At 35.8% G+C, this 21,219-nt stretch overlaps 2 protein-coding genes across 2 annotated transcripts; one reads left to right on the plus strand and one right to left on the minus strand.

The window, feature by feature from the left end:
- Window positions 1–2,873: 2,873 nt before the first annotated feature.
- LOC113670855 (biogenesis of lysosome-related organelles complex 1 subunit 6) lies at window positions 2,874–6,410 on the minus strand. Its single transcript, XM_027187044.2, has 4 exons — window positions 6,159–6,410; window positions 5,217–5,304; window positions 4,744–4,830; window positions 2,874–3,322 (listed from the first exon to the last, which is right to left on the minus strand). The coding sequence occupies exons 1-4, from the start codon at window positions 6,305–6,307 to the stop codon at window positions 3,197–3,199; spliced, it is 450 nt and encodes a 149-aa protein (XP_027042845.1). The 5' UTR covers window positions 6,308–6,410; the 3' UTR covers window positions 2,874–3,196.
- Window positions 6,411–6,468: 58 nt separating this feature from the next.
- Window positions 6,469–21,082, plus strand: LOC113670785 (dipeptidyl peptidase 9). The gene is made up of 19 exons (XM_089195375.1): window positions 6,469–7,136; window positions 9,006–9,300; window positions 10,117–10,151; window positions 10,267–10,363; window positions 10,815–10,876; window positions 11,500–11,603; window positions 11,725–11,893; window positions 12,314–12,538; window positions 12,630–12,700; window positions 13,034–13,121; window positions 13,311–13,455; window positions 13,983–14,033; window positions 14,720–14,817; window positions 15,332–15,472; window positions 16,252–16,354; window positions 16,876–16,925; window positions 17,032–17,174; window positions 17,684–17,795; window positions 18,519–21,082. The coding sequence occupies exons 1-19, from the start codon at window positions 6,648–6,650 to the stop codon at window positions 18,609–18,611; spliced, it is 2,571 nt and encodes an 856-aa protein (XP_089051501.1). The 5' UTR covers window positions 6,469–6,647; the 3' UTR covers window positions 18,612–21,082.
- Window positions 21,083–21,219: the final 137 nt, after the last annotated feature.

Consider the following 21,219-nt stretch of genomic DNA (forward strand, 5'->3'; position numbering starts at 1 on the left):
AAACTAACAACTGCCGTGTTAAAAAAACAAAAGAAAACAAAACAAAAGTCACTAAAGGTGCTTTAACCAAGATGTGTGAAAAAAAATTGCAGTTATCTTTACTACATGAAGAAACACAGTTCTCGAAAATACGCCGCCGTCGGGGGAGCAGGGCAGGACCGGGTTCCTCAGTTTGGCTTCATCACTGATGTTTTCTTTTAACGGTATATTCTTGCAGATCGAGTCGACGAATTTTAAAGTGAATCAGCAAAGTTCGCGTCTCTTTCCCAAAGGACTCCATAGTGACAACGTGTTTCTACATCGTGCTAAACGCAAATGTTTGATTGCTATCTTTTAATTACATTTAATTGCAATAAGATTGTCAAAGAAAAATGCTTAATGTAAAGGCCAGATAGGAATTAATTTGCATGTGAACGTGCGTCTTACAAATACCCCATTTACACCGCGGCTAAACATGACTTACAGCTGTTTTGCTAAACACGGTTTAATTTTTTTTTCTTCATAGAAGCTGCATAAACCGATGTTTGTCGACTTCAAATGTAGCACATTGAAATTACAATTGAGCGATTACTTGTATCCTGTGGAAAATTCAGTTTTTCAGTTCTCTGATTCTGATTTTCATTCAGTTAAACCCGGTTTAAGTGAATGATGGGGTATAAGTACCTTGAATTAGCATGATTTAGGTTCGTCTCCCTTCCTATGTAAAACTTAGATTTTCCTTTGGCTTTTTCCGTGACAACCTTGTTGCAAGTACGTGTATGTATCAGACAAATTGCAAGTAATAGAACTGCCGTCTGGCACAAGGTCGAGATGAAAATTTCAGCCACACAACTTGCTTATTTAGACTAAATGGAGGACACCTCTTCTCTAATTGGAAGACACCAGCGACGACTGGTCGAATGTCATTTGAACAAACCAACTTTGGTGATTTGTTGAGAGTCCCAAACCTAGGATGCCACTCATACAGAGCAATAACCTAACAACTGGCACAAACATAGGAAACAAGCGCCTAACGGAAGGACCAATGACCAGCATCAGTTCGTGTTCATTGTATCACTCGGCGTCCACAGCAAAAGTTTGGGCGTTTCCTTTTGCTCCTCGTTGTTTATACCGCAATTAAAATGCATCCCAACCGGGACATTCACACGCCTTACTCAAAGGAAAGCGGTCTAAAATTCCGTAGGGAAAGTCAGCACTGAAGCTGCACATTTCACGTGAAAAGTCACTACACATTCCAATAAAAAACACACAATACCATTTTGTTAGAATAAGGCTGCCTTCGCTGCATACAAAATTAAGGCCCAAGAGGTGCTACTGTCTTCCGAATGATGCTACAGTGGGGCGAAAGTACACTTTTTTTCAACCAGCCACTTTAAAAATATATATAGCTAAACAGTTGTTGGTCTAGCGCAATTAATTTACCCGCGTATTTTGAAGTGTCTGTGAGCAGCGAATACGAAGAAACTGAGTAAGTGAAAAGGTCACCGTGGTAATTTCGAGGCTGTTAGGAAAAAATTACGAAACAGAAAGCGGGTATAACAGATTTCTATATAAACTTACGGGTCCCGATGTATCGATGGTGAATTGTATATTAATAGTATTTTTATGTATTGATTACCAGTTTATACCAGCGTTTTTTTAATGATGAATTCGCTAATCAGTTTTTCAGTTAAAATATAGCATTTATCATTATTATTAAAACAGAATGCACATTTTATTGCGTGTCATAGGAAACCATTTTTCAGTTTCGTATCAGATTTTGGTTATCTTAAATAATCTAAATAACGGCTGGGTGACCATAAATTACACCAAAGCATGAAGAAGCATAGTCTGTTCCAGCCATATTTCGCGCACCTACTCTTTTGACCATTTCCACTTACTGAGAGCCTAAAGGGAGCTACAGTTACTTTATCCGCCATTGAAAAGAATCGCATTCCATCATTTCTAACCTCCCAATCATCCACCTACCCCTATATTATATCACGTAGCTTTGTGAAAGAATTCTTGACTCCTTACGCCCCAACATCAGAATGCATATTCTCCATACTGTTCTGTACATATATTTTGAGGTGCTGACTGGGAGAATGTGTCTAACGATCATGAGCTTATTTGGTTGGTGATCATTTATTCTTGATTCTCGTGACCTTTACCGTATTCGTACGTGCATAGGCTGCACTCGTGAATAAGCCGCACCCCGACTTTTGACCATATTTTCTTGAAAAAAAATAATTTCACGTTTTCTCGAAAGGGCAAAAGGCCTGGCGAGTGCATGCCGCATACCGCCAAGAAATATTTGTTCATATCACAAAATACATCACGATAAATAATCTGACATAGCATGCCATCGATCGAACAAACTTGCGAGATGCAAACAATAACGGCTAGTCATGTCTTCAAAACGGTCTTTAAGTTAAAAAAAGGTAAAAGAAAAGCTACCTGGGTAATTTTTGCTAGATTTGTATTCCAAGTACACTAACATTTGGTTTTATTTCCTTAGTAATGATCGCGTGAAGTTGCGTACGTGATCGGGGACACGAGTAAACATAGCTTAGCGGCCTTGCCCCTTGATTAACACAGAAAGATTTAAGTTATACCGTTTGCACAAAATTTATTTGGAAAAAAAGTACGGTCTATACACGTGCGAATACGGTATGTGTGATTCAGGGATGGTGTTGTTTGGAGAAATTGGATGATAGCCATTCTTAGGGTTTAAAGGGTTATACCCACCAATATAACTTTAACAAGGCCTTCACCCACCAATATAACTTTAACAAGGCTTTCACCCACCAATATAACTTTAACAAGGCCTTCAACCAAGACCAATTAATGTGAAGTCCAGCATATTCTAACATACATTAACCAGACCATTGTGCTCTGCTTAAACATGTTTACTTTTAATCTGATTTTAATCTGTAGTAAATAAGGGAATAATACACACCTTCCTATTTCAAAATCCTGGCTCAAATACTCTCTAAAGGTAAATTAACATCTTCCATTTTTTTTTACTGATCTTGACATGTACTGACGGTCTATCTGGGAGACGTTTCCCAATATAACTGTTTTAATAATTGTTTGGTTATGTGGCTCCCTTCATTTGAACCAATCTCAGATAACCAGTATTCCTTTGACCATTATCCTGATATTGCAGCACCATTAAATTAAAGTAATCATATGCCAAACTGAGTCTAACATCTTGTTACTGTGGATGGTCTGATGCCAATTTAGCTGTGAGTTGTCTCTCCAACTCTAACTGTCGTTCTTGTGCTTCAACTTTGTTACGCTCCTCTTTCTCCTTTTGTGATTTAAGTTTCGTCGCTCTCCTCTGAGAATGTAAATAAAACAAAATTAATCACCCTTTGTTTAAATCTGCAATAAGTTGCATAATTTACCAGTTAAGGTCAGATTTTGTATGTAGAATGACAAATAACAGCTCACACATCTCTCTGCATTTCAAACCCCAAACATGACAGCAAGACCAAATCACATCACAGGTGGCTTGATGGCCTGTTCATTGCAACTACTGAATGGTTTCTTTCTCATGCCCTGCTAAATGTAACAGTATAACATCTGTGGTGCAGAACACCAGTGATCAATGCTGTGTACTCATCAACTAAGACACTAACATTTCTTGACTTTCAAAGAGAGCCCATCATTCCTAAATCAGTTACTTTATAACCCCAAATGTTGGTTCATATTCATGCTGAACAGCTAGGTATTATTCAGAATTTACACTAGCCCCAAACTACAGTTCTATTCATTTCAAATTCTCAACAGCTTGAATTTCAGTCAAGAAAATTTAATATTAACCAATTTACTCCATGATTTTATTATCAGTTCTCCACACTCCTGACAGGCTTTCATTGTTATACAATGTCATTTTGGTCTTAACCCAAACAATATACCCTATTTGATCATTTTTTTCCCTCCTCACTGCAATTCTGTGCTAAAGTGTATTGATCATTTAATGTTTTTGCTCCATAACAAAAACAATTTTGTTATGATGTGTAATCCAGAAATCTATGTAGTACCAGTCCTTTGATTTCTGTTGTACCATTCACACTAATTATGAGCTTTTAGGAGAGAGAGGAGATAATGGCAGAATTGTAGAAAATTGAATGATAAGTTAACATTGATAAAAACCTCAGTCATTTCTTCAAAGTTCATCATTCTGGTACCTTAACCATAGCCTAGCCTCTAAACTGGTTATAACAACTGGTTAACTATTTGACAGGTTAACAATGTTTTGGTACAAGACAGGCAGAACCAAACTAATTATTTTATGTACCACACTGAATGTCCCTGCTATGTCAGCCAAACTTAATTTTTTAATCAGATGCACTTTAGAACCAAAAAAAAAACAAATCCTATTGTTAGTCTCAATATTTTGGTTCAAAAAGTATGTTGTGTCAAAATCTATTTTCCCACTTTTGTTTTCAATAAATATCCCCACCTTGATAAGGAAAGCACACACATGAGCAAGGTCATGGTGAAGGTCATCAGATTCCCAAAGGGAAACAAAATAACAGTTAACAAAACAATTTTAACATCGCAAGATTCAACAATTGAGAATAACAGAAAGGAGAAATCTCTTGTTGCAAAGTATAATTTCTGCAATATTCTCAGTTGCTTTGACTTGAATTTCTTTGACACAGTCTATTTGAATCAGATGAACTTTCGACAACTGCTAAACTTTTGTGAGCTCAGAATCCTAGGAAGGGTATCAGTATTCCAATATTATCTTACCTGCAGTCTAACAACCCTGTCTTCTATAACATCCATATCATGTTGGATTTTGGTGAGCTTGGAATGATATGTTCGAACATAAGAAAGCTGAAAAGCAAGATACATCAGTTGACATTGTTGATTGTTTGGTCTTAAAAAGAGTGAGAAATTCCTCTTCCTTCAATGAACTAAAATTTTGTCGCAGATTCTTTTAGAACTCTAATCTTAGTCCTGTTGATAAATAAGAAAGCTGAAAAGCAAGATATATCAGTTGAGATTGTTAGTTGTTTTGGTTTAAAAAGAGTGAGAAATCCCTCTTCCCTCAATGAACAAAAATTTTGTCACAGATTCTTTTAAAGCCCTAATCTGAGTCCCGTGGATAAGTCTCCTTCTCTCGCCACCATCTCACTGAATGATATATTGCTGTTGTTAGGAGGGTAACACATTCATTGTTGCCTTAAGTTATTGACCAAGTGACAAAATATTAATTTTACCATGACCAGAAGGTTTCTTGCTGCATGACATTCTGCAAACTTTGCATTTTCCTGTTGCATAGTTTCAATTAAAATTCCTTGATTTTGCCTGAGGTAAAGATAAAGAATTGCAAAAGTAAATAGCAAAAAGTAAATGATGATGGACCGGTAACAGTGAACAATATTTATCACATATAACCTAGATATTGATCTAACTGTCAGTCAGCCAGAAGGTAAAAACATGCAAGGTTCTCCTTCAAACAGACATGAGACTGTATGACTCATTTTTTATTTTCTTCCTTTCTTTGCACTTGTGAAATATCTGCTCCACAATTGCCCAAAGTAGGAAGATTTTTTTTTTTATTGAAAAGGTCCCGTCATTTTTCCAGCTGTCAAGCATTAGCCCACATCTACATATGCTTGAATTAGAATGCCAGACTCAACAAATACATGAAGGCTCCATACCTTGATCACAAAGGAAGTACATTTATAACCAACCTGAACTCAAGGTAAGCTCACAACACAAAAATAAACCATGAAAATATCCAGAAAAAAGAAAGCCAGGGACTCATAGTAAACAATCCAATCTGGAATAGATTTAAAGAAAGCTATCCATTGTTTTGCTCTATTGTGTTCAACATCTTTAGTAATCTTGGGCCATTTGGGAATCAACAGTCCAATAAATTAAATCCTGATGGCTAAAAATCACTCCAGTGACTAACAAACCACTCAACTCTACCCAAATACCTCCCTACCCCAGTCCATCCCCCCCCTCCCTCCGGAGTTCCCAACTAGAATTTTATTACCCATGTTTTTCCATGGCTGCTCAAAGGCCCTTGTGCGGTGTGATATGTTCTTTCATGTTAAAATTTTATTAGATCACAAGCTAATATGAATATAAATTTCGTATCGTGGCAAATTTTCAGGTGAAAAAAATCAAGCATCGTCCTAACTTAACCTTACGTAAGTTCCCCAAGCCGCTCTTTCAGATTCTCCAAACCGGGAGCGAAAGCGTCCAGAAAACCATTAGTCAGAGCTTCTGTCAGATTGCTTTCACTCTGTAGATTTCTGTCTCCAGTTTCTGCATCTTCACCCGCACAATTATCACTCATTTCTCTGAAGGCAGTAAGCCGATATTTAGCTAACTAAAGATTACTCTACCTCCCGAACGAGAGTTTAATCGATAACATTCCGACAACTAAGCGATTAGGAATCGAGACAATATCGACGGGTACGAAAATGTCTTAATAAGGAGTGTTTACTATAACCCGCTGACCATCTACAATGGTGCGAAATTTCGAAATCGTGACATCGTGGATCGTGACTTGTCTTGAATATTTTGAGGAGCGATGGAGGACCGGCTTCTGCCCGGCGTTTGTGAAAACATTTGCTCGTTTTTACACTCCTTTTTATGGCACTGATAATATTCTACTTCGTTAGATTTTCAGCGCCATGTCCGATGTGTCACCCTATGGTGAGCGTGTCGAATTGAGGAACCGACAGGGGTCATTTTCGGTCAGAAAAAACAGTTGGAAAGATTTACAGGTCGCCGTGAAACAAACAAAATCTCTGCAACAAAGTCTGGTAAATCGAGTGCCTCATTCATTTACATTCTGCGAGAACAAGCTATATTTTCTGGCCGTTCCTTTTGGAAGCCGTGAGAACACAATCCACTATGTCGATCTGCCTGGACAACACAGTTCTGCCAATGGTGAGAAAGAAAACGATTTTTCTCCTCTTCCGTGGAAACCTTTACTTGACTCATTTAAGATCAGCCGTTCGTTTTCGGGATATTCAAGGGAAGAACAGTTACTGCGGGAGAGGAAACGCCTTGGAGCATTTGGAATCACCGCTTACGATTTCGATGAGACATGTAGAAGGTTCATGTTTTCTGCGTCAAGTAGTTTGTATACTTGCACAGATTGGCGAGTTGACGAAGAGGTAAGCTTAGGTTGGCGTTAAGAGTTTAACGACTATATTTAATGATAAAGCGTTATGGTTGCATTGCGTGGTTTTCCTATACAAGGAGATCCATCGGAGATTTTAGTTTCCTTTTGTACAAGTAGCGTGATTACGAGGGTTTAGTTATATTACATAACTTAGACAAGCTAGGAACTGTTGAGTATTTGCGATCTACAATTTATTTTCAATTCAGTCGTGGTAAATGAACAGGAGTAAGCTTAGACTGTATTTCAAGTGTTGATGTGATCCGTAATTAATGCACGTGAGTGATTTCTTTAATCGTGTAAACTTGATGTTGTAATATTTACGCTGTCGATATACAGTCAGTGTTAAATCACGTTATTATGTTTGTTTGAGCATTCATGGCCCAGCTAGTGGTATAGAATAAGACCGAATAATGTTCCATCACCCATCTGTCTCTTGTATTCTGTAAAACTTGCTCAGGCTTTTTGCTTTGTGGAAAACAAAGTCATCTTCATAAATTAATTTAATTGAATGCATGCTTGACCAAGATAATTGTAGAGTTGACCCTCTCTATTGGATCCTCTTCCGCAGGAGATCACGTTCTGTAGAAGATCACTTTTCTGATTCTAGTAAAATTACTGTTTGCCAGAATTTCTTTTTTTATGAAAGAGTGTTTGTGATGGGAGAGGGACACCTCAGAAACAAAAAATAAATTTTACATCTGTGAGTTAAAGTTATGTTTTGAAATTGTACAGCAACCACATTTTGAGACTCAAGAGAGGGTTTCAACCTTTTGAAAATTGTCTTAAAATGTGTGAAAAGTGTAACCACCAGGGCTGTAGCCAGACTTCAGAACAAGATGAGGCAAGTTTTGAGCACCAAAGGCGTGAGCTGCCAGGGGAGTATGGGGGCATGCCCCCCCCCCCCCCCCAGAATTATTTGAAATCTAGACAGTTTTTGAGTAGTTGGAGTAGATTACATATTAAACATCTGACTCTCAAAATGTGGTTAGAAGGTATTAAACTTTTAAACCTTAACTCACAAGATCTGATTGTTACACATTTCCTTGTTAATTAGTTTGGAGAATTTGGTGTTAGACCAAGATAACAGCTTCTACCTGATAAGTTTTAAGTACCCTAATTTTTTGATTCAGCATCCGGGGTGCTTATTTACTTATGATATTTCAAGGGAGGGCACTTATTCGAAACAGGGTGCTGATCAAGGAAAGGGTGCTTATTTCCTTTTGGAAATAAAGCAGAATGTGCAAAACAAAGTGCTGAAGACTAAATTATTTGTTTGAAAGAACTTTACACTCATGGTGACATAATAATAGAGAGACAAGGACGGCTGTGTCTGTAATGAGGCTTTTAATAAGCAATTTAGGGAAGATGAACTATGGTTGATCTCAGTTTACATACACTCAAAAAGTGCTATTACTGAAACAGAATAGGGAAGCTTATTGGAATAGAGAACCTATACGCATGAGGGTGCTTACTCAATAGGGGCACCATTAGAATAGGGAAGCTTGTAAACAAAAACAAATTGGGGGGGGGAGAGGGAATGCTTTTTGGAATGAAGGTACTATATCAAATCATTGCCATATATTAGTTACCAGTGTGCTGGATACTGTATGTAGTTTATTGGGAGAGGTTACATGATAATTATTTCTGGAAGTAAGAGGGTTAAGTGGTGGTGATAAAGATAGCGTGGTGTCTAGAGCAGAATCTTCATCTATATTTGCTAAATTTTCCATTATTTCCATTAAGTATACAGAAATCATCATAGGATCTAATGCACTTGTGGCACATTTTGAGAGTATTGCTCCTGAAAAATGTCATCAGTTTTTGTTAGTGACTGAATTTAATATATCCTCTCTTCTGTTAGGATGATAATAGACAACCGATAATTCCAGAGGAGTTGCATTCCCAGACCTCAGAGACAAAGATGGATGCTAAATTATGTCCATGTGATCCCAACTTGGTAGCTTTTATTCATCGTAATGATGTCTGGGTCAATAATATTGTCACAGAGGAAGAAAGGAGATTGACATACACAAATCAAGGTTCACCAAGTCCAATGGAGGAGCCTATATCAGCTGGTGTGGCTTCATTTATTGTTCAAGAGGAGTTTGATAGATATACTGGCTACTGGTGGCAGCCAAAATTTAGCACTGATGAAAGTAAGTACCAATCAAGAATATTTATGTTTGTTGCAGGGTCAAACAGTCATATCCAAGCATTGTAAGGGATGTCTATCAGTCGTATCAATCAGTGTCTACCTAGTGGTACAGAGTCTTTCAAATATTAAAGTTCCAAACCCTTTAACCCTCAAGAGTGACTACTGACCATTTTCTCCTGTCAGTATCACTCCTAAAACAAACATTGAGGTCATGAGAATAAAGAAAATGATCACCAGCTAAAGATGCTTTTGATTATTAGACAAATTCTTTTTGTCAGTACCACAGGAAATGTATAGAGAGTAGTGAGGAGAAAAATTAATGTTTAATGATGCAGTGTTCTCCCTTATTTTAAGCATGTTAGGTAAAATAAATTTTCAAACCAGTAAAGCAATCCTTTTGCCTGTTTAATTTTCAAGAATTCCAAGCAATTTTAAATGGTAATAAGAAGTAATACAGGCAGTAAATGTTACCAGTTACTGCCTGAAAAGGAGAACACTGATGATAATAGGGTGTAGAGGGTTATATGTAAGTCTGATTTTAATATTGTTGCTCATCATACATGTCACAGCACAGTTCATCAGGATTGCCTCTCAGTCTTATTCTGTACCTCCAGTGCATTATTTCCTATAAGGCTTTCTTAATTTTGTAGTCTAATACTTCACATGTATCCAAGAGAACAGAAATACATGAAAGAGCAAACAGAAAACATGGATCAAATGAACACTAAATGTATTGGAGGTCATTCACATATTTAGTTTGAATACTCATAATGTACAAGGAAGCTCAAAATTAATACCATTTGTTCTATTTCCATAGACCTAACAAGAACTTACAGAATTTTATTTGAAGAGGTAATGAAAAGCCTGTAATCCTTATATGTGATAACCAGGATTTGCACTTTGTTGTTTTTTTTTTTTGTGGCATATAATCTTTTTTATAAAACAAATTTTTTCTTCTTTTCACCAGGTCGATGAGAGCTCTGTAGAAATTCTTCACATTGTATCTGGTCCAGACAGTATGGTGCAAAATAGTCATGTAGATAGCTACAGATATCCTAGGGCAGGTATGAGAATTTTTTCCCTTGAACTATCCAATTTTGCTAAACTTTTCTTTTTACCAGGTTCTTATACAACGTACTTCTAATTAGAAAGCTGCAGCTAGACTCAAATTTACTCCTGCAGCCAGATTGGGATTAGGGCCAGTCTTGTTGTTTGGAGAGGTAAAGCATGTGTGTCCCTGATCTCAAGGCAGAAGGGAGGGGAGGTGGGTTACACTGGAGGGCTTATCTGTAATGGAGAGTACAAGCTGAAGGAGAGCTTTTGATTTTCCAGAGTGACCATTAGTATGAGGTGTGTTTTATAGGCAAAACTTATTCCCAATGGGTGGTGCAATCATCACAGAAAAAGGAAGACTCAGTGCTCAGCCAATCAAAATACTTTTAATAAATACAGTAGTTTAATTTTTTTTTCAATAAGTTTCTTACGCTTAAAAAAAATATGGCTTTTTTTAACTAGGCTCTGCCAATGCTAAATCCAAACTTAAAATTGTCCAGTTCAGTATTGATACAAGTGGCAAGGTAAGGTGACAACTTACATAATATGGAATCATAATTTTGACCTTAATTTACTTGCTTGAGCATAACTTGAAACCCAAATTGTGCAACTTGTGCAGAAAATCGAGTTGGTTCTTACTTTCCTCAGAGAAAACTTGAAAATCAATGTGAACATTTTCAGAGCTCCTTTCACCCTTACACTCCTAAAAGTGACTAGCATCTAATTTCTCCTCACAATATCACACCTGAATCAAACATTAAGGTCATGAGAATTATGGAAATGATCACAAACTAGAGAAGCTCTTGATTTATAAAAAAAATTTTCCTTGTCAGAACCCCAGGAAATGTATAGAGAACAGTATAGAGAATATGCATACTATTGTTAGGATGTAAAGGGTTATAAGTCTCTGTTTTTCCAATTGTTCTGAGAATACATGTACTAAGTATATTTTTCTAAATTTGTTACAAAAATTGCTTTTCTTAGTTACTGGTAGATTAAGTTAACAGGTAATTTCAAAATGACAAGATGCATCATAGCAATTTAAAATTGTTTGTAAGCACATGAGTTTAACTTTATAGAATGTATTCTTGAGTTTTAAGAACAAGTAATAATATTTGTATCGGTACTTTGGTTTTTGTTCCTTCAGATCTGTGATCATGTGATTGAATATCAGATGAGAGTTCCACTTTCAGAAGCATTTCCTTTTATGGAATACCTAGTGAGGTGTGGTTGGTTACCAGATGGTGAAAGGTTAGGCTTGTATCTTGAGTTGCTTATCCCCATTTTCTTCTTTCTTTTTCTTTAATTTGTTAAAGTCTGTATAATCAATATGAAAGATTTGAGGATTTGTTTTTATTTGCCTGACTTGCAGTGTGTATGCAGAAATACTTGATAGAAGTCAGCAGCACCTTGCTTTGGTTCAAATCCCTGTAGCATTCTTTGTTCCTGTTAACCATCCAGCAAATCAGTTGTTGACAATAACGGAAGGCAGCCCTATGGTTGAAGTGTTAGCAGAGGAATCAAATGATATATGGATAAATGTAAGTTAATCATTAACTTAACCATGATATTTCTTGTGATAAGCACCCTCTCCCAAATAAGCACCACTGTTCAAATAAGTGCTCTCTCCCAAATAAGCACCCACCCTCTTAAGCTGCAATATTTCCTGGAACCCCTCTCAAATTAAGGGCCCCAACTCATTCCACACTTTCTTAAACAGTAAGGATACAAGTATAGATTGTAACAGTTACTTTTTAAGCTTCAACTATGGCAGAATTGTTACAGGTCAAGTGCTTATCTGAGGGAATACAGTTTTCAACTTACATGTTTGTGAGCCCCAGTCTTGGATCCAGCAGAAGGAAGAGACCCAGTACTTGAAAGTGACTTCAATTGTCTCAAAAGAATCTAAGATATAATACAGTCTCTTAATTCAGCAAGTATTTCAATCTATTTTCTTCCAGGTTGCTGAGCTCACTCACTTTTTACGCATGAATGATTCAAGATTGCAGTTCATCTGGTCTAGTGAAATATCAGGGTTCCGTCACCTTTATTTAGCAACTGCAAACAGTAATCACACACTTACACGAGCAAGGGCTGGTAGTTTTATTTCAGAGTGTTGTATCCATTATCCTCTTGTGACCCAGCGGCAATTAACAGATGGGGATTGGGAAGTTGATGGTAAAGAGGTAAGTAAATTAATGTAAAAAATATATAGATATAATAAATACAATATAAATATAAATATAAAAATGTTAATGCAAGTTTACCAATTTTCAGATTTGGGTGGATGAAAATCGCAAACTTATTTACTTTATGGGCACCAAAGACACACCCCTGGAACAGCATCTGTGAGTATCATACTTTATTACTAATATCTCTCGGTTAATATGTGTATTACGGTTGGTCAATTTAGCAGGCTGTGTTTCAATGTGCAACCCACTTAACTCAAAAAATTGTTTGAATTTAAATTTTTCCCAAACTCTGAAGTAAAACTTGTTACTCTCTCCTCATCTGTGCACCATTTTTTTTTTGTTTTGCTGTGCTTTCACTGCTTAGCCGGCAATCAAATTAATTTCAACTTTCTGCACTGTTCTCAGCCAATGAGCATGCTAAATTTTTGCATGTGTAATCCAATTTCACTTGATTTTATGCTTTAAATAGAGAAAAATAATTTTTTTCAGATATGTGGTTTCATATGCAGAGTCTTACTTCATGGAGCCACAGCGCCTAACCCAAAAAGGGTTTTCCCATGCAGTCTCTCTAAACGAGGTAAAGGAAACCAATTATGTGACTTGCTTTTTATAGTTGTTTGCATTGTAGACAATTTTGACTACCATATGAAAACCAAAATTTCCATTTTTCTAGATTTTTCTAAATTTTCCATTTTTAAACATCATTAAAATCTACAAATTTAGAATAATAATTTATTAATTTAGTAAATTTTTAATTTCCTTTCAGAGTTTTACTAAATTTGTCACAGTTTATTCCTCTATACAACAAACACAAGCTGTGATGGTTTATCAAATGCATCATGATGAAGTAGAGATGAACAATGTCCCCCTCATCACAGTTGAACCAATTGCTGAATTGCTGAGGGCAAATGGTATGAATTGCTTGCTTAGTTAGAACCATTGATCTTGTGGGTGTAACTCCTTGCAGCCTGATGACATTGTCATGTGAAATCTGTTTGTGGCACTAAGGTTAATGATATAGATAGTGGCAGTTACAAAGCAAACTCATGCGAGATAATTATCAGCACAAGGGGTTAACTTTGTACCCAAAGGCAGTCATGTAATGTTCTGTTCATTGTATTCCAAATATTAGTCAGTTTTTAAACACATTTTAAGGTTTTCAATTGCCTAGATCACCTAGTATATAAATATACATGAAATTTTAGCTCCTGGAAACACTACCTCAGCCTTTTTACACACATTGCACAGTATACACATAAATTTTGATGATCATTAGTGATGTTTTAGAACCAGGAGATTAAGACAGATATGTTGTTGAAATGTAGATCATGAAAATTGATAATAGCTAAAAATGGATTAAGTTCATTATCCATTATATTTGATAGAGTTGATGACAGGGCACAGTATGTCAGTTTACTAAGAGATTTTTTTTCCCTAGTTATCCCAGATTACCAGCCACCAGAACTTTTCTCTTATGAAAGCAAGCATGGTAAGTTGAAAAGATAACCCTCATGAAGTACATGTGCTATGTAATAGATGTTTCATGGGGAACATGATATGTTGCCAGTTTTGCTGGGTTTCAGGTTTTTGTGTGTGCATTGTTGCATACTATAATTATTGGCATTGTTCTGTTTTTTATTTTTTTTCCTCTTTTTATGTATGTTTGTATGTATGTAGTATGTCTGTACTTTTTATCATGGGAAAGCCTAAAATTATTTCTATCTTTAGAAACTACAAATTTGTATTCTTTATAGAACATATTGTAAATTGCAGGCTACTGGATGGGTTGCTACAATTTTTGTAGTTTGTTTTACTTCAATGTACTCAGTCTGTGTATTTTGGGCTTATTCTTTGGGCTATGAAGCAAAGCTTGTGCATAAAAATTAATGGTAATGCCTGAAGCCTTAAATTAGCCTCACATCTGGCTGTATACTATTGTAGGCACACCAAATAACTCAATAAAAACAAAACCAAATAAAAGTCGTGGAAGTGTATCAATAGTGTCAGACTCTCATATCTACAGTTGAGTAATAGTTGTTTACATGTTCTCCCAGTCAGATTATCTCATTGTGACAAGCTTTGATTGTACATGAAATTTGTCTGAGTTTTTTCAAGTTTCTGTGGGTACCAAGGGTTGTTAAATAAGAAATTGCTAAAATAGGTCATTCTTATCAGGACATCAGGTGTATGGAATGATGTTCAAACCTCCCTCAATCCAACCTGGAGTCAAATATCCAACTGTTCTTTATTTGTATGGAGGACCTCATGTTCAGGTAAAGAAACCAAAATTTATCTCAACATTAAGTACAACTTGAAAGCCAAATAGTTATCTTTAGATTCTATTTTTTAATTTCTTACTGTAAATGAAGAGAACAAGCAGTGTCCCATACATGGATATATTTGTTAACAGTTTTAAGCTACATCTATTTTTGTTGTCTCCTTATAGTATTTCTTGTTGTTAATAGTCCATTTTACAGTTGTGTGCTTGGTTGCCAAGCCTTTGAACAGGAATAAGGATAAGGGTGACCTTGTTATGATACAAACCTTGCTGCTTTTCAAATGCAAATTACTTTGTTATCATGCTAACTAGATACTGGTCTCTATCACAACAAGGTCACCTTCAGCCTCACTCCAAATCAAAGGCTTGGCAACTAAGTACATAACTGTAAAATGGCCCATTGTCTGTCTCAATGAGACATTAAATTTCAATTTTATCAAACAAGTAACATACTGGGACAGGAAACCTGTGCTACTTTATCAATGCTATGTCTGTTTATTATTTGGCAGCTGGTGACCAATGCTCACAAGGGTTATCGCTTTCTCCGACTGCACACCATAGCAAAACTGGGCTATGTTGTGGTAGTTATGGACTGCAGAGGTTCTGCACACAGAGGTCTTCAGTTTGAAGGACATATCAAGAGTCGCCTGGTATGTGTCAATTTACAGATTTATAGGATGTAGATTAAGTAAAGTTATGATTTTGTATTTATTCTTACCAGAATAAATTAATTGATCTGAGTTGATCTATCTTTTAACAACTCAGTAATAGAATGGAATAAATTACTAACAGTCATTTGATAATTACTCACCTGGCAGTCAATAAGCAATACTCACCCCTTCCCCCTCCCCTCCCCCCCCCCCCCACCACCACCTTTCCACCAAAAAAAAAAAGAAATTGTGTCAGTCCATGGTGTCTTGTTGGACAAGGAGGTCTTAATATTTCAATGTCTTTTTTTTTTTTTTTTTTTGGTGGTGGAAAGGGATGGGGGTGACTATACTATTATTGCTTATTGACTGAGTGATTGTCAAATAACTGTAACATTTAATTTAGCAATTTTGTCCATTTTGTCACTGAGTTCTTAGCAAATAAATCAACTACTCATACATGCATACAAGGGTACTCTTTAGGGAAATGTTCATTCAATATTGTATCTCTTTGTATCAAGTGATAATGGCACATCGTTTGATCCATTGGCAATAAGAACTCATTAATCACTCAGACAATCATATATACCACAATGTATCTACTGTTTAACTCAGCCACATTAAGAGAAAACTCCACCTTATTCACAGTTTAATCCCTTGAGTTCATAATTCAGTGAAACTTGCTGTTGAGAGATGTTCTCTTTTAATTACTGGATTCTACAACATTTTGAATAGTTTTTGATTTAAGGAGGCTGCAGATATATAAATTGTCTTTCTTTCAGGGTCAAGTAGAGATTGAAGATCAGGTTGAAGGGTTAGAGTATGTTGCTAAAGCAACTGAAATCGTCGACTTGTCCAGAATAGCCATCCACGGCTGGTCCTATGGTAACTATGGCAATGCATCTAAGCTGTAATTAGTACCTCCTAATAGTAATGGTTTAATTCCTGTCAAGGAGACAAGTTTATCTCTCAGCTTGCTCTAACTTACTATTAACAAACTCTTAGTTAGTAATGTGATGCAGATAGGCCAAACTGTGGAACATTGAGATGTTTTATTTTGGTTCAAATCACCCATCTCCTCTCTAAGTTACATAATGCAGATTTGATTTGGAAATGATTTTTTAATAAATCCCTTTAAAAGGGTCACAGATCGAAGTAGAACCATTAAGAAAAATGGGATTCATAGTAATTTTTATTCATTTGGTGATCATTAAAATCATGAATTTTCCTAAGATGGACCTGTAGATATTTTTCTGTATATGGGAAATTCCTAGACAGGCAAGTTTAACTGGCTTCCTCTATTGTTTCAGTTCTGAACCAAATATTTTTGTTGTTATCCAATTTTTCCTTTAATTTTTATGATGTTACATGAATTGGAATTGTTTCATTTGTTTTCAACCATTCAGGAGGTTACTTGTCCTTGCTGGGCTTGTTACAGCGTCCAGACGTGTTTAAGGTAAGAGAAGTCAGAGTCCTTTGTGTCATTCATTGTCTGCCTCTGAAATAAAATTGTGATGACATGTATATTCAAAGTTACATTTTCTTGACATTTTGTGCCACAGGTTGCCATTGTTGGTGCCCCGGTGACCACATGGACAGCATACGACACTGGTTACACAGAGAGATACATGAATACACCTGCAGAAAATCCCCTTGGATATAAAATGAGCTCTGTGCTAAATTATGCAAATCGATTCCCAGATGAGTAAGTAGTGATCTGTTTCTATTACTGTATTTGCCTTTTTCTCAGTTTTTTTCGATTGATAAAAATTTAATTTTAATTGTGTTTAACAACACTGGATGATTTTGTGAGTGATGGTAATTTCATAGTTGTCACCAAGGTTATGAACAGAATTTCCTTTATTCTTAAAAAGCATGATTTTCCTTCCATATGGGATATAGCACAGTGAACTTTTTATCAAGTGAGCAACCATCCAATAAATGTTACAGCATTTCAGCTCTGCATTTACACTTCTGTTATGCAACTTTTCTCAAACCAACTGCTTAAATATGAGGCTGATTGTAAATTATGTTTTATAAATAATTATGTTTTTGAGGGTGGAATATGACATGTTTATGGCAAAGACTGTCTTATTACATGTACATGAAAGAGTTTATGATAATCATAATATTACAGTAACTGTAATTAAAATTCATTATTTGGTTACATTAAAACAAAGTTACCTGTACTTATAGTCATATTTCAATCAACAGAGAGAACAGACTGCTTCTTGTACATGGCTTAATTGATGAAAATGTTCACTTTTACCATTCAAGCTTGCTTATAACTGAACTGATAAAAGCCTGTAAGCCGTATCAGCTTCTGGTAAGAATGCATCCCTAATTTTGATAATATTTGAGATAGAACGTGTTCATGCTGGTCTAAAGTCCAGAGAGCCACAGAATTCAACCATTTCTCTATCCCGACTAGTCTCCTTCATAGCTGGTGTTTGGTCTTGTTCCACGCACTCTAGAGTGCATTGTGTGACAAGACCAAATCGTGTTTGGGAAGGAGACTATCTTCAGACCTGCTTGGAAAGTAATTGAATTTGTCTCAGTGAAAAGTCAAAATCATGGAAAATAATTCAATGCAATTTTTATGTGGACAGCTAATCAAGAAATACCTTGATTGAATGGGTGGTTACACTTTATTTTTAGACCATTATTGTTCTTTGAAAGCATCACCAACATTAGTTTTGGGAAAGAATATTGCAAGTCATAATTTTAATGTGGGTGTAAAGACAGAGAGTACCAGACCATTATAAGGTACCTCTCTCGCTTGTTAGCAACCTTTTATATAAAGCCATGTTGATCAGTCTAAACACACTGATTGCCTCTTTCTATTCATGTATGAGTTTGAGTGGAGAGGAAACTGATTTTTCAGACCTTGTAGATTGAGCATTTGTTAAATGCCTTGTCATTAATGTTCTTGACCAATATGGGCAGGTATTCTAAAACATCCTCGTACAAGAACAGTTAACTACTAACTAAGATGCGAAGTGCAAAGTGGTGAGTGATGTTAACCATGAATTATGTTAACTCATTGCAGATCTATCCAAATGAGAGACATGGCATTCGTCAGTCAGTTTCATCAGAACATTATGAGACTATGCTGCTCTCCTTTTTACAGAAGAATCTGTAGACAGTGGGTTGTGTAATTATATACTTTGACCCACTCTTAAGCTGTGTGCTGGTCATTTGTCAGCTGGGAAATATCCAGAACTAAAATATCAAGAAAAAACAAAAGAAAAAAGGAAAAAAGAAACAAAAAATAAGAAAAAAACTACTAGGCCAGTAAAGCTACTTGAACTCTCTGACTTGCAGGAGTGCCCTGAGCATAAATTCTCCTCTCAATTTAAAAAAATAAACATTTCAAGCAGACAGGTAATGAGAATAATTAAACTATCATAAGAGGATTTGTGATCATAAATTACCAGGTTCTCAGGATCAGCCAATAAAGAAGTTTGTGATTGGTTGTCAGGTAGGAGAATTAAAGGAACAGGTAGTTTTAATTTCTAGTTAGAGGAAGTGTTAGCAACATTGACTCTATTAGGTATTACTTTCAAAGTTTAGTCAGGATAGTAACATGCCCATATTAGCTGTTGTGTGGTCTGTTTAATACATGCTTTGCATTGGCTGGAACACAACAGCCATCAAATTGAGAATTACTATTAATGAAGAATATATTTGAAGCCTTTTTGCTTTCATGTTTGGGTTAAATATCAGTGTGGATTCTGACATAGTTTATCAGCTTTCAAATTGTTCTGTTACACTTTGGCTTGGCAGGAATCAATTTACAGTAACATTAATTTCTGGAGACAATGAACACTAGCAAGGGAACATAGCTTAGAAGTCTTATCAGGTTCTGCTGTTTAAATAGGCATCACATTTCCTATTTCAAATTCTAGTTGTTTCAAGCTAAAAGCATAAATTAATGTATTAAAACTATTCAAGGCATGTTACACAGTGCTGATTGGAAAGTCATCTCTTGTAGATTTACAAAATAAGCTAACACCCTAATTTATCAGCATATTTTAGTCTAGCTAAGAACTTCAGTCATTTTTAATTTAAAATTAATATAATTTAAACAGCATTACCAACCCCACCTACATGTATTGGTGTATCAGGATGAGCCAGAATCTGATAAATTATGTTTAAAACCGTCCTCCTGATTATTATGATTATAACTATAGGGAATGTTACTGGCAATTATATCTGTTAAAATTTATTTAAAATTAACAATATAGAGAAATGCCCTTGAGATCTTTAACCAACATATGTCCCTCCTAAGGAGGTAAGTTAGAAATTATTTATTAACAAACACAACCCTTTATCTTATACAACAAACAAAAGAAGTAGCTGAAGCTACCTGCAGTTATGATTTACATTTTCTGAGCATTTGAGCCAAATTTTGAATCAGAGTAGTGGAGATGAGAGGACAAAAGACGATTGAGGGCGGGGATCAATGAAGAAAGTAGATTTTCATTCTCCTGGTTCATTTTATCTTTCAAGGTATGACCCTACTGGTTTGTTCTTTGTGTTCTGGTATTCTTGTCTTGCAAGTCCAAACAGTAGCTAATTGAGATATGACAGGAAAGATGAGCACATTTAGTGCTCACCCACAAAAAAAAATAAATAAATAAAAAATACACACACCTGCCATGGAGATGGTATGTAACCACTATCTTTACCTGTTTTAGAATTTCCTAATTTCATGGTTTCTAGACACATTAGAAATCTACAAAATACAGATGAGCACTCTTCCAAATTTCACATCTTTGAAAGATGACATGACATGACAGTGATGTTTCTGACCAACTGCTCCATTAACAGTACAAACATTAGGAAAAAGAAACATTCAATGACTACTAAAACATGTTTTTTTACCAATTTTAAATGGTCCTTCAATCACGACTGTCTGAAAAAAATGTTTGGTACACCACAAGGGTTTCTCAGTATGTACCTTAAATATGCATGTGCTCAGTAGGTAATGGGAGCCCAGATAGAACAGTTGATTGTTAGGTGCCATCTCTTGGACAAGGTTAGGTATAGAAAGGAATCATTTTCAAATGGCAGTTGCTGGCAAAAAAAAACATTGCCGCTTTAATATTCTGAATTGATATTAATTCACTGGTTATGAGTTCATTCATATTTCATCTAATTACCCTTAGTGTAGCAAACGTCTAAACATCAATTGTAAGCAGAAGATATTTGATTTCCTGATCATACTTATGACCTCTGCACCTGATTGCTACTTTAACCCATTAACTCCCACTAAGTGATTAACATACAACTTCTCCCCTTAATATTGAGACATTTCCTACAAATAGGTGATGACGATACTCAAACTTATCGGGTAAAACTTGTTATTTTGATCTAACACCAAGTTTAATTTTGCAGCTAATTAACTAGGAAATGTGTAGCAGCTAGGGAGAAGAATTGACAATTAAATCTTAGGATTTCAAGAGTTAAATATGGATGTAGAAGGTGCTTTTAGGAATGAAAGAACTATGGATTTAGTTTTTCATCTTATGTTATGGCTTAGTACATGCTTTTGTAACTTGTACATTTAAACACTATAAACTATTAAATAAAATTTTATTTTGCCATGGATGTTTTCAGTGTTATTGCTAAGTGATCTCAACTTCCCAAAGATTGTATAACTTGTTAGTTTGTCAAGTGTGAGTCGCACAAGCAAAAAGTTTTCAGTTTTTGTTTACTACTGGTACTTAATTTCTTGGCTTACTAAC

Source organism: Pocillopora damicornis, chromosome 2 (genome assembly GCF_964200805.1).
Source record: "Pocillopora damicornis chromosome 2, jaPocDami1.2, whole genome shotgun sequence".
NCBI classification, from domain to species: Eukaryota; Metazoa; Cnidaria; class Anthozoa; order Scleractinia; family Pocilloporidae; genus Pocillopora; species Pocillopora damicornis.

Excerpts from the sequence above, each read along its gene's own strand:
- LOC113670855 (XM_027187044.2), bottom strand. The coding sequence starts at position 6,307 with ATGAGTGATAATTGTGCGGGTGAAGATGCAGAAACTGGAGACAGAAAT. Across the intron at positions 5,305-6,158 it reads GAGCGGCTTGGGGAACTTAC|GCAAAATCAAGGAATTTTAA; the intron begins GTAAGGTTAAGT and ends TCTTTACCTCAG. Across the intron at positions 3,323-4,743 it reads ACAGGGTTGTTAGACTGCAG|AGGAGAGCGACGAAACTTAA; the intron begins GTAAGATAATAT and ends TTACATTCTCAG.
- LOC113670785 (XM_089195375.1), top strand. The coding sequence starts at position 6,648 with ATGTCCGATGTGTCACCCTATGGTGAGCGTGTCGAATTGAGGAACCGA. Across the intron at positions 10,877-11,499 it reads GTATTGATACAAGTGGCAAG|ATCTGTGATCATGTGATTGA; the intron begins GTAAGGTGACAA and ends TTGTTCCTTCAG. Across the intron at positions 11,604-11,724 it reads TGGTTACCAGATGGTGAAAG|TGTGTATGCAGAAATACTTG; the intron begins GTTAGGCTTGTA and ends CCTGACTTGCAG.